The 13,225-nt window shown below is 46.8% G+C and overlaps 1 protein-coding gene across 2 annotated transcripts; it reads right to left on the bottom strand.

Annotated features, from left to right (window-relative positions):
* Nucleotides 1-5,969: 5,969 nt before the first annotated feature.
* Nucleotides 5,970-12,955, bottom strand: LOC140210633 (uncharacterized). 2 transcript variants are annotated; one of them, XR_011889265.1, is made up of 2 exons: nt 10,931-11,894; nt 5,970-8,281 (listed from the first exon to the last, which is right to left on the bottom strand). XR_011889265.1 is itself a non-coding variant. In XM_072279765.1 (2 exons), exon 1 carries the CDS (start codon nt 12,761-12,763, stop codon nt 12,104-12,106), a length of 660 nt encoding a protein of 219 aa, XP_072135866.1. In that variant the 5' UTR covers nt 12,764-12,955; the 3' UTR covers nt 5,970-8,281; nt 12,051-12,103. The 2 variants fall into 2 exon arrangements, 1 of the variants encoding a protein (XP_072135866.1); XM_072279765.1 differs by lacking the exon at nt 10,931-11,894 and adding an exon at nt 12,051-12,955.
* Between the last annotated feature and the right edge of the window lie 270 nt (nt 12,956-13,225).

The following is a 13,225-nucleotide window of genomic DNA, read 5'->3' as shown; positions in this document are numbered from 1 at the left end:
ACAGGCAGCAATGTAGCCATAAGTGTATCCTTAGTACCCAAGATCACTTTATTACCACTAAAGGTTTCCTCTCCCTAAATGTGATAGTTCCTGTAGATGACAAAATAATCTACCTGAAATTGAATACTGTGGTTCCAGGAAGCACATACGAGTACTTCAGTATGACGCTTTTGATCAGCCAGAGGGATGGATTGTCGAGGGTTACCGTCCACCTGCAGGGTCGTTCACATCAGTGCTCTGTCCAATGTCTACAGCTGCTACAGTGAGAGGCACCAAACAGCCAGGATCTGGAATTGCTGTAGATTTCCTGAGGCTGAGATTCCACTGTCTGATCAGAGCAAGCAGACCTGGATTCCCTGGATTCACGCCTGGTGGGAGCGATGATGTGTTTGTTCCTTGAAGAGTGACTGCGTAGCCTTGGCCTATATTCTCTGGATTTTTTTTAACAGATCTCATTGTTGTCCTTGTCAATCATTTAGCAAAATTAGTATTAGGCATAAAATTTGAGTACTGAAATTATTCAGTAGCAGTTACAGGGGAAGAAAGCTGTGGGACTGATTGATGTTGCTGCGTTGACAGCAGCTGAGAACACAATGGAATAATCAAAACTAACTTCTCCTGTCAACACACTCACACACTCATGTACATATAGTCACACACACACACACACACACACCATCTGTTGTTGGCCCATATCTCAGATCTCAACATTCCGGCTTCTAAAACACAAAATATTAATTCTTTGTGTTGACCATTTCAACTCTCACCTTATGTTTGCAATCTCCAAATGCACACTTTTTAAAAGATTATTTTTGATTAAGATTGATATATTTGGCATATTTAGACGTTTGTTCTGGATCACAAGCACTAATACTGTGTTTAGGTTGGGTTGGTCTCGGCATATGTTTATTATCTTTTTATGATATTTTGAACTTTGAATTTTTCCATTTTTTTCATCGGAGTTCAGAGAGGCAGGACTGCACAGGCGTGTGACGTCGGGCAGTGAAGTGCCAAGATTTAAAAGGTCAGAAATCCTGATTCTGGTTTAATTCGGAGAAGGGAGTCTGAGAATCGGAGCGGGAGTGCGGTGGAAGCCATTTTGAATTTTTCTTTTTTTCTCACTGGAGTTCAGAGAGGCGGGACTGCGCAGGTGAGTGATGTTGGGCAGTGAACCGCGGAAGATTTAAAAGGAACACAGCCTCGTACAGCGGGCAGCATCGTTTGCGGGCGGCGGAGTGAGCCGGGAGCAGAGTGAAGGCTTAAGGGCTTTGGCTCAATGGGCTTAGGTGGAAACGGGCAAGGCGAGGAAGGTTTGGTGTTCATTTTTTCCTGTTATTTGAGGAGAGGGGGAATATGAGTGTGAGGGCAGCTTGTTGTTCTCGGTGTCGGATGTGGGAGGTCCTGGAGTCTCCTAGCATCCCGGGCGTCCATATCTGCGCCAGGTACGCCGAGATGCAGCTCCTAAGGGACCGTGTTAGGGAACTGGAGCTGCAGCTCGATGACCTTCGTCTGGTCAGGGAGAGTGAGGTGTTGATAGAGAGGAGTTACAGGCAGGTGGTCACACCGGGGCCACAGGAGGCAGACAAGTGGGTCATGGTTAGGAGGGGGAAGGGGAAGAGTCAGGTACTAGAGAGTATCCCAGTGGCTGTGCCCCTTGACAATAAGTACTCCTGTTTGAGTACTGTTGCGGGGGGGGGGGGACAGCTTACCTGGGGGAAGCAACAGTGGCCATGCCTCCGGCACAGAGTCTCACCCTGTAGCTCAGAAGGGTAGGGAAAGGAAGAGGAGGGCAGTAGTAATAGGGGACTCGATAGTTAGGGGGTCAGATAGGTGATTCTGTGGACGCAGTCAGGATACCCGGATGGTACTTTGACTCCCTGGTGCCAGGGTCTGGCATGTTTCTGATCGCGTCCAAGATATCCTGAAGTGGGAGGGAGAGGAGCCAGAAGTCATGCTACATATAGGTACCAATGACATATGTAGGAAAAGGGAAGAGGTCCTGAAAAGAGAATATAGGGAGTTGAGAAGAAGGACCGCAAAGGTAGTAATCTGGGGATTACTGCCTGTGCCACGCAACAGTGAGAGTAGGAATGCAATGAGGTGGAGGATAAATGTGTGGCTGAGGGATTGGAGCAGGGGGCAGGGATTCAAGTTTTTGGATCATTGGGACCTCTTTTGGCACGGGTGTGACCTGTACAAAAAGGATGGGTTGCACTTGAATCCTAGGGGGACCAATATCCTGGTGGGGAGATTTGCGAAGGCTACTGAGGAGACTTTTAACTAGAATGGTTGGGGGGTGGGAATCAAATTGAAGAGATTAGGAGAGAGGAGGTTAGTTCACAAATAGAGAAAGCTAGTAGACAGTGTGTGAGGGAGGATAGGCAGGGGACAGATCGAGAACACTCAGACTGAAGATGTAGGAGAGAAGGAAGAAAAAGATAACAAAGTCGTTTGCTCCACTAAGGAGAGAGTAAGGGGTGGAGAGTTTCTTAAGTGCATCTATTTTAATGCTAGGAGCATTGTAAGAAAGGTGGATGAGCTTAGAGCATGGATTGATACCTGGAAATATGATGTTGAAGCTATTAGTGAAACATGGTTGCAGGAGGGGTGTGATTGGCAACTAAATATTCCAGGATTTCGTTGCTTCAGGTGTGATAGAATAGGAGGGGCAAGAGGGGGAGGTGTTGCATTGCTTCTCAGAGAAAATATTACAGTGGTGTTCTGGCAAGATAGATTAGTGGACTTGTCTAGGGAGGCTATTTGGGTGAAATTGAGGAATGGGAAAGGTGTAGTGACGCTGATAGGGGTGTATTATAAACTGTTACGTACCCCGTAACTGGGTTGCCAAACCAGCAGAAATGGAACTCTCGTTGGAGTCTGTGATTACTCGGAACTAATAAAGTCTTATTAAAGAAATAAGTAATACAGTACACTAATCGCAAGGATATAAATGTAACAGGTTAGCAATGATAATACACACATATACACAGAAATAGGGTAATAGGAATCAACCAAGCTCTATTGCAGTCTAGGGGCAAAATGATCAGTCTTAAGTGAAGCAGAGTTCAGTTTTGGGCAGACCTTTTGATGTCTTCTGATCCTGCTGTGGTCACCGACTGTGACCCCCTCCATTCCGGATACAATCGTTCTTCCACGGTGAACCCGGCACCCAGGCAAGGGCGGACACACACTCCAGGTTCCCACTGATAGTACCTTCACACCCTGTGAGCCTCTGACCAATTCCCGCGAACCGGTCCTCCAAACTTCCAGCAACTTGTGGGGGCACACTGCTCTTTCCAGGGTCTCGTGGCAGGTCGTGCCTTAGTAAACCTGCTCTTTTTATCCCCCTTCTGGGGTATCAGCTGTCCATCAAACTTCAAACAGTTCGGGTTCAAAGCAAATGGTCTGTCAATATCTGAATTGTGTTCCTTTCTTGTTTATCTCTCTCTTCTCTCTATTAGCATTTTGAATGTTTCTCCATTGTCTTCCATTATCTCGCTCATTAGCATCATCCGTAGCTCTGCTTGGCGTCACACATGACACTCCCACCCTTAAAAGGATTTTTACCGGGATAAAAATTATAGGCACGAATGCACATTATAAGATACGCACTAATATACAGGTAGTCATCAGCTATTCGGCTGATACAGAGAACTTTAAGTTTTAACACCTTGACAGACAATCAGCAATCACATTGTCAGTTCCTTTTATATGTTTTATCTTAACATCAAAGTCCTGTAATACCAGGCTCCAACTTAATAAGCGTTTTCTTTTATCCGTCATTGTGGCCAAAAACACTAATGGATTGTGATCAGTGTAAATTATCAGTGGTTTCCGTGCCGGACAAATATAAACCTCAAAATGTTGTAATGCCAGTATGATTGCCAGTAATTCCTTCTCCACAGTGGAATAATTTCTCTGATGGACATTAAACTTCTTAGAAAAATAAGCCACTGGGTGTTCAATTTCCTCTTTGTCTGCAACAGCACCGCCCCTGCCGCTTTGTCGCTAGCATCTGTTGCTAGGGAGAAGGGTTTTGAAAAGTCAGGCGCATTCAATACAGGGTGGTGACACAGAATCGCCTTCAGACTCTCAAAGGCTTGTTGACAAAGATCGTTCCACACAAACTTTGCATTCTTCGGCAAGAGCTTAGTAAGAGGGAGGGTAATATCCGCAAAGTTTTTGCAAAACTTCCGAAGGTATCCCACCATCCCCAAGAACCTTCTCAGGGCTCTATTATCCGTCTGGATGGGAACTTCAGAGATAGCCTGCACCTTAGCCTGCATCGCTGCCGGCTGCCCCTGTCCTACCACATACCCCAGATAAGTGACCTTAGCATGGCCAAACTCACTTTTCGCGAGGGTCCCTGTTAGGTTGGCTTCAGACAGCCGTTTAAACAGTTCCTCTACTGCCACAATGTGCTCCTCCCACGTGTCACTCCAGACAACCAAATCGTCAATATACGCTTCTGCGTTCTTTAACCCTTTTATCACCGAATTAATCATCCTTTGGAAGGTCCCTGGGGCGTTTTTCATGCCAAAAGGTAAAACATTATACTCATATAACCCGGATGGAGTGACAAATGCTGAGATTTCTCTAGCCCGGTCAGTTAAAGGAACGCACCAGTACCCTTTCAGCAAATCGATCTTTGTGATGTACTTAGCTCTCCCCACTTTATCGATGCAATCGTCTACCCTTGGGACGGGGTAAGCATCAGTTTTTGTCTTGGCGTTCACCTTTCTGTAATCTGTACAGAATCGTATGCTCCCATCGGGTTTTGGGACAACCACACAGGGAGAGGCCCATTCCGATTTGGATGGCCTAATAATACCTGTGGCTAGCATGTGTTCAATTTCTTTCTCCACTAGCTTTCCCTTCTCCAAGTTCATCCTATAGGGGTGTTGCTTAATAGGCTGATCTAATGTAACGACAACATCATGTACCGTCCCCTTGCATTGCCTTGGGACATCCGGATATACATCTGCATGCTGGTTAATTAGCTTTATCAGCGGCTTGCTCTGTTCAGGGGTTAAGTGAGAGACCTTATCAGCAAAGTTGGCCAAAACAATAGAGTTATCTAACCTGGTCGGCACCATACTTATCTTTTCAAGATGGGTTTTCCCCTTATCACTTGGCACCCCAGCCTCATTTATTTTTGTGATACCACTGACTAGATCTGCTTTCTGGTCGTGGTAAGCTTTTAACATATTTATATCTATTAACTGTGTTGGCTTACCTCTACAATACTCAATAATATCCTTCCTCATGTTCGGCCAGTAAAACTCTTTCATAATTCTATCGACTGTTTTCCTCCATGTCCACCAAGGGGTATCTGGTGGGCCAGGTTAAAAATCTTGTCCCTATAAATTTTCAGCACTACCACCTGGTGTACCACCCCCCACTCCTCATCTGCGGGCACGGTATTTGGTCTCCACTTCCTCATCAGTACTCCTTCCTTCACATAATAGCCCACTGGTTCCCTTTTTATTTCTGCTTCAGAGAGAGCTGTCTCCGTCAAAACCATCAGCTCCTCATTTCGTTCCTGTGCCAGTATAAATTCCTTCCTCGCTAATGATAAATCTACCTCAACTCCCTCACTTCCTTCCGCTCCACTATGCTCCTTCTTCTCACTTTCTAACCCCTCCTGGTACAAGGCTGGTAAAAACGTCTCAGCTAAATCTACATTCGCTTCGGCAGCCTTTCTGGACATGCGTCGAGTTACTGCGCAAACGGGATAAACCTGTGAGTCCATGGGCGGATCCTCAGTCCTGGCAGGCTTGCTTGTCAGCTTTACTGCTGGGTACACATCTCCACCTGCAAGGTCGTTACCGAGTAAAACCTCCATGTCTTCCATCGGTAATTCGGGCCTCACCCCTATTGTGACCGGTCTGGAGACCAAGTCACTTTTTAGGTGTATCTGGTGCAAAGGTACTGCTTCAGTCCCTTTCCCAATGCCTTTTATCACACTGACCTCCCCAGTCTCGGTCTCTGAACTACAGTCTAACACCCTCCTTAAGATCAATGACTGACAAGCCCCAGTGTCTTTCCAGATCTGTACTGGAACTGGGGTTGACCCCTCCTTCACCGACACCAATCCGGCCGAAATAAACTTCTCGCGCCCTTCCTGAACTCTATCGGACCTCTTCTCCCCTAACGGTTTGTTTGCCGGCTCAATACAGCCAGTCGGAGTCATCATTTTTCCTTTCCCCGTCTCCTTTGGGGCAAAGCACCTGGACGCAATTTGACCGGCTTTCCCACAATTATAGTATACGACCCCAGGATAATTCCTACCAAACTACTTCCTGTCTTCCTTATCCTTCTCACTAGTCCCCGGCTTACTTTCTGGCTTTTCCGGTGGACATTCTCCGCCCTCTCGACTACCCTTCTGGTAGCTCTTACTCGGGGTAAACTTTGCTTTGTCTGTTAACGCGTACTCATCCGCTAACTTAGCAGTTGCGGCTAAGGTTTCTGCCTCTTTCTCATCTAGATAGGGTCTCATACCTTAAGGGACACAACCTTTAAATTGCTCAATCAGTATTAGCTGTAGCAGTCTGTCATAATTCCCAGTGACCCCTTTCGAGGCGCACCAACGCTCACAGTACATCTGCATCTCACAGGCGTACTCTAAATACGTGCGGCCCCACTGCTTCCTCGCATTCCGGAACCTTTGCCGGTATGCCTCCGGGTCCAACTCATAAATCCTGAGTATAGCCTCTTTCACCACATCATACCTCTGGGCATCTTCTGCCGACAACACTGAGTAAGCTTGTTGAGCCTTCCCCTTAAGTATGCTCTGAAGCAAAACAGCCCACTTATCCCTCAGCCAGTCCTGACTTGCAGCAACTTTTTCAAAATGTAGAAAGTACCGATCAACATCGGCCTCCTCAAATGGGGGAACCAACCTAACCTCCTGGGTCGCCCTGAACCCTCCACCTTGGTTCGACATTTGGCCCCTCTCCAGCGCCATCCTTAACTTCTTCAGCTCAAACTCCCTTTCCTTCTCTATCTCTTCTCATTCTAACTGCTTTATTCTCTCTTCCCGTTCTAACTGCCTTACTCTCTCTTCCTGTTCTAACTGCTTCTATTCTCATTCTAATTGCTTTACTCAGAACTCGTGCTCGAGTCTTAATTTTTCCATCTGCAGCTGCACTGCCTCTCCACCAGGTTTGCTCATAGACACCACCTCCAGCTCCCAGTGGGAAAACACACCTTTAGATACATAATGCTCAATGATAGCTCTGAGCATCTCCGCTCTCCTCATTGTCAGCTTCCCCTTAAAAAGATTCAACCATTTGGCAACAGTTGCCAATTCTGATTTCCTGGCATCCTCTAATGCCTCCAAGGTTGGCGCCTTTAGAAATTTCTCAATCTCTATTTCTGCTGTTTTCCCTTTTTTTGTGAATTTTAACCCAATTAATTTATTCAGTTCCAATTTTGGCTTTCAAAATCCCAGACGAGATCCCCACTTATGTTACGTACCCCGTAACTGGGTTGCCAAACCAGCAGAAATGGAACGCTCGTTGGAGTCTGTGATTACTCGGAACTAATAAAGTCTTATTAAAGAAATAAGTAATACAGTACACTAATCGCAAGGATATAAATGTAACAGGTTAGCAATGATAATACACACATATACACAGAAATACTGTAATAGGAATCAACCAAGCTCTATCGCAGTCTAGGGGTAAAATGATCAGTCTTAAGTGAAGCAGAGTTCAGTTCAGATTAGGGCAGTTCGAAGTAATCACTGTTGTTGTACCGTTGGAGAGAGAGAGAGAGAGTGAGAGATGCAGTTGGTTTTGGGCAGACCTTTTGATGTCTTCTGATCCCGCTGTGGTCACCGACTGTGACCCCTCCGTTCTGGATACCATCGTTCTTCCGCGGTGAACCCGGCACCCAGGCAAGGGCGGACACACACCCCAGGTTCCCACCAATCATACCTTTACACCCTGTGAGCCTCTGACCAATTCCCGTGAACCGGTCCTCCAAACTTCCACCAACTTGTGGGGGCACACTGCTCTTTCCAGGGTCTCGTGGTGGGTCATGCTTTAGCAAACCTATTCTTTTTATCCACCTGCTGGGGTATCACCTGTCCATCAAACTCAAACAGTTATGGTTCAAAGCAAACGGTCTGTCAATATCTGAATTGTGTTTCTTTCTTGTTAATCTCTCTCTTCTCTCTTATTAGCATTTTGAATGTTTCTCCATTGTCTTCTGTTATCTCTCTCATTAGCGTCATCCGTCCGGTAGCTCTGCTTGGCGTCACACATGACAAGACCACCTAATGGGGGGTGAGAATTGGAGGAGCAAATTTGTAAGGAGATAGCAGATATTTGTAGTAAGCACAAGGTTGTGATTGTGGGAGATTTTAATTTTCCACACATTGACTGGGAAGCCCATTCTGTAAAAGGGCTGGATGGTTTGGAGTTTGTAAAATGTGTGCAAGATAGTTTTTTGAAGCAATACATAGAGGTACCAACTAGAGAAGGGGCAGTGTTGAATGTCCTGTTGGGGAATGAGATAGAGCAGGTGACGGAGGTATGTGTTGGGGAGCACTTCAGGTCCAGTGATCACAATACCATTAGTTTCAATACAATTATGGAGAAGGATAGGACTGGACCCAGGGTTGAGATTTTTGATTAGAGAAAGGCTAACTTTGAGGAGATGTGAACACATTTAGCAGGAGTGGATTAGGACAATTTCTTTTATGGGAAGGATGTAATAGAGAAATGGAGGTCATTTAAAGGTGAAATTTTGAGGGTACAGGATCTTTATGTTCCTGTTTGGTTGAAAGGAAAGGTTAAAAGTTCGAGAGAGCCATGGTTTTCAAGGGATGTTGGAAACTTGGTTCGGAAAAAGAGAGGAATCTACAATAAATATAGGCAGCTTGGAGTAAATGAGGTGCTTGAGGAATATAAGGAATGTAAAAAGAATCTTAAGAAAGAAATTAGAAAAGCTAAAAGAAGACATAAGGCTGCTTTGGCAAGTAAGGTGAAAATAAATCCGAGGGGTTTCTATTTGTTATATTAATAGCAAAAGGATAGTGAGGGATAAAATTGGTCCCTTACAGAATCAGAGTGGACGGCTATGTGTGGAGCCAAAAGAGATGGGGGAGATTTTGAATAATTTCTTTTCTTCGGTATTCACTAAGGAGAAGGATATTGAGTTGTGTAAGGTAAAGGAAACAAGAAGAGTAGTTATGGAAAGTATGATGATTAAAGAAGAGGAAGTACTGATGCTTTTAAGGAATATAAAAGTGGGTAAGTCTCCGGGTCCGGACAGGATATTCCCTAGGACCTTGAGGGAAGTTAGTGTGGAAATAGCGGGGGCTCTGACAGAAATATTTCAAGTGTCATTAGAAACGGGGATGGTGCTGGAGGATTGGCTTATTGGTCGTGTTGTTCCATTGTTTAAGAAGGGTTCTAAGAGTAAACCTAGCAATTACCAGCCTGTGAGTTTGACGTCAGTGGTGGGTAAATTGATGGAAAGTATTCTTAGAGATGGTACATATAAGTATCTGGATAGACAGGGTCTGATTAGGAAGTCAACATGGATCTGTGCATGGAAGGTCATGTTTGACAAATCTTCTTGAATTTTTTGAAGAGGTTACTAGGAAAGTTGACGAGGGTAAAGTGGTAGATGTTGTCTATATGGACTTCAGTAAGGCCTTTGACAAGGTTCCACACGGAAGGTTAGTTAGGAAGGTTCAATCATTAGGCATTAATATCTAAGTAGTAAAATGGATTCAGCAGTGGCTGGATGGGAGACGCCAGAGAGTAGTGGTGGATAACTGTGTGTCAGATTGGAGGACGGTGTCTAGTGGTGTGCCTCAGGGATCTGTACTGGGTCCAATGTTGTTTGTCATATATATTAATGATCTGGATGATGGGGTGGCAAATTGGATTGGTAAGTATGCAGATGATAGTAAGATAAGTGGAGTTGTGGATAATGAAGTAGGTTTTCAAAGCTTGCAGAGAGCTTTACACCACTTAGAAGAGTGGGCTGAAAGATGGCAGATAGAGTTTAATGCTGATAAATGTGAGGCGCTACATTTTGGGCGGACTAATCAAAATAGGACATACATGGTAAATGGTAGGGCATTGAAGAATGCAGTAGAACAGAGGGATCTAGGAATAATGGTGCATAGTTCCCTGAAGGTGGAATCTCATGTGAATAGGGTGGTGAAGAAAGCTTTTGCTATGCTGGCCTTTATAAATCAGAGCAATGAGTATAGGAGTTGGGATGTAATGTTGAAATTGTATAAGGCATTGGTGAGGCCAAATTTGGAGTATGGTGTACAGTTCTGGTCACCGACTTATAGGAAAGATGTCAATAAAATTGAGAGAGTACAGAGGAGATTTACTAAAATGTTGCCTGGGTTCCATCTCCTAAGTTACAGAGAAAGGTTGAACAAGTTAGGTCTTTATTCTTTGAAGCATAGAAGGTTGAGGGGGGACTTGATAGAGATACTTAAAATTATGAGGGGGATTGATAGAGTTGATGTGGATAGGCTTTTTCCATTGAGAGTAGGAGAGATTCACACAAGAGGACATGAGTTGAGAGTTAAAGGGCAAAAGTTTAGGGGTAACACGAGGGGGAACTTCTTTACTCAGAGAGTGGTAGCTGTGTGGAACGAGCTTCCAGCAGAAGTGGTTGAGGTAGGTTCGATGTTGTCATTTAAAGTTAAATTGGATAGATATATGGACAGGAAAGTAATGCAGGGTTATGGGCTGAGTGCAGGTCAGTGGGACTAGGTGAGAGTAAGAATTTGGCATGGACTAGCAGGGCCGAGATGACCTGTTTCTGTGCTGTAATTGTTATATGTTTATATAAGTAAGTCAATAGCATCATAACATTTTAAGTAACGTTTGGACATTAAACACACAGCACATATTTTCCCCCTATGAACATACAAAATCACTGCACACACCAATATCGCTGAATCTGTGGGAGTCCTGGGCTAGTTTTCCTGCAACAAGACGGTCCTATCGAGGGGTGATGGGAGACAGCGATACTCGAAGGGGGTTCCTTATGTCCAGTCTATTCCGCAATTTAGTTTTCGTTGCATTCATTGCAGAAAACTCCGCTTCGCAGAAAAATGTTGGAAATGGAAGCAGCGTTTTCAGAGCTTTCGTGGCTATCTCAGGATATTTAGCCTTGACTTTGATCCAGAATACCGGCAGAGATGTTATGTCAAACATACTTTTCAGCCCGTCGTCATTTGCAAGTTCGAGGAGTTGATCTCCTTCCCGCGCTGACATGGACGACGCGGGTAGTGACCTCGCGTGCGTAATGGCTCAACAGTGGCCGTGACAAGGAATGAGAAAAGGTTCTGGGTGCCAACCGCCGTAAAACAAGATACAGATACAGAGGAAAGGTTTCCTCGCAGCCCGGCAGGGAATGAGGAAAGGTGCAGCTGACTCATATCGCCAAATCATATTGTTTCCTAGAGGCCCGGTAGCAAATGCTTTGCGGCCCAGTGGTTGGGGACTGCTGCACTAAACCACTGCGCCCCACTTAAACAGGCCAATCCGTCTTCCACCCTTGGGACCATATATTGGTCGGGAACAGTGCGCCGGTTCAGGGTCCTGTAGTCCACGCACATGCGTACCTTCCCATTTTTCTTCCTTGCCACCACTATGGGGGATGCATAGGGGCTCTGGGACTCCTCGATAATCCCTGCATCCTTCAACTGCCGCACATCTTCCACATCTGCTGTGGCCAACCGCTGCGACCTCTCTCTAAATAGGGTGTCATTTGTCACCCGGATAGTGTGCCGAGTGCTCTTGGAACATCCCACATCAAACTCACCCTGCGAAAAGACATCCCCTAGCTCCAGCATCTTTTCCACCAGCCTGCTCTTATACTCTGGCGGTACAGGGGAGTCTTTAAAATTAAAGGTCTCCTCGGTCAGCCCCCCCCCCCCCGTTCTCCAATAGCTCTCCCCCAGTGGGCTTCACGGGGGCGCTGGACATCACCGTCACCGGGAACAAGTGCGCGAGGGGCATCCCGCGCTTAAAGGTGATCTCCTTCTCCGTTATGTTCCTTACCATCACCGCCACCCGCCGTGCCTGTACAGCCGAGGGCCTCTGCAATTCAGGTCTCACCAGCGCCCCAGCCGGGAACCGGGACTCCCTTTCCAGGTCGTCTGGGCGTCTACTAGCAGGGCCTCGCCCACCGGTACTCCAGGGAATCTGGGGGTCCCCATCACTAATGCCGCCTCCGCTGGCTTTATCACCTTAGGCCTCGCCTGAGTACACCACACCGTCCCTCGTTTGCACTCAGGATCCAGCCCGTGGGGGTCACCCACTTCTTCGAACACCGCTCGAAACACTGGGAGGGTCTCCAGAAAGTTCTTCCCCGCCGCCTTCTTACAGGCGCCCAGGAGCCGTCGCACCAGAGGGGAGTTAGTCCCCACTAGCGGGGCAGCACCACCGGTTTCCACCGGGTCCGGACAGACCAACACCAACGTCTCAAGGGCTTCCGACACTCCCACATCGCCCTCCGCAAATTCCAATCTCACTGACGGGTACCCATCGTACGGGTAATCACTGTCACTTATGCCCCAAATCTCCAGTGCATTAAACGGGGTTACTGGCAAATGCTTCAGATATTTGTTGTAGAACGACCGGTACAGTAAGGTAACCTGCGATCCTGTGTCAACGATGGCGTTTGCAAAGATTCCCTGTATCTGTAGGGACACTCTGGAACGGGGTCCCACCAGTCCATCCGGAATAAGGGCTTGTGCTTTTGGGGATTCCATGGCTGCTTTCTGGGAACGTGTTCCTCCCGAAACTCCAGTCCGTTCCCTCACTGAGCCTCTCCTAAATTTCTCGACACCTCTCCCTTCTTAGAGGCCCAGGGGCCCTCCCTTCTCGGAGCATCTTGTTTCTCACAATCCCTCCGCAAGTGACCCGCTTCCCCACAGCTGTAGCACACCCCCGGCCACTCACATTCTCGCCGGAAATGCCCCTCCCTCCCACAGTTATAGCACACGCTACCCGCCGCCTCTCTCCTTCCGGGACGACCCCCGAAGGGAGTACTCCCCCTGTCCATCCCCTCAAGCGGGGGAGGGGGGGGTCCTTGCCCACCAAGACCCCTTGGATTTCTCTGTTCTCAACACAGCTACCACCTCCTGAACTGCTGAAGACCATCCCCGTGGGTCCGAGCCCCCTTTTCGGCCCGAAGCACTCTCCTCCTCCCGCACCTCTCTAGTCAGCTGCCC

The sequence above is a fragment of the Mobula birostris genome, chromosome 15 (genome assembly GCF_030028105.1).
Source record: "Mobula birostris isolate sMobBir1 chromosome 15, sMobBir1.hap1, whole genome shotgun sequence".
Taxonomy (NCBI): Eukaryota; Metazoa; Chordata; class Chondrichthyes; order Myliobatiformes; family Myliobatidae; genus Mobula; species Mobula birostris.
Note: the sequence above shows the minus strand (reverse complement) of the source record. Positions and strands in the feature narration are given on the sequence as shown.

Bases quoted from the DNA above. Each gene is read 5' to 3' on its own strand.
- LOC140210633 (XM_072279765.1), bottom strand. From the start codon at position 12,763: ATGGAATCCCCAAAAGCACAAGCCCTTATTCCGGATGGACTGGTGGGA.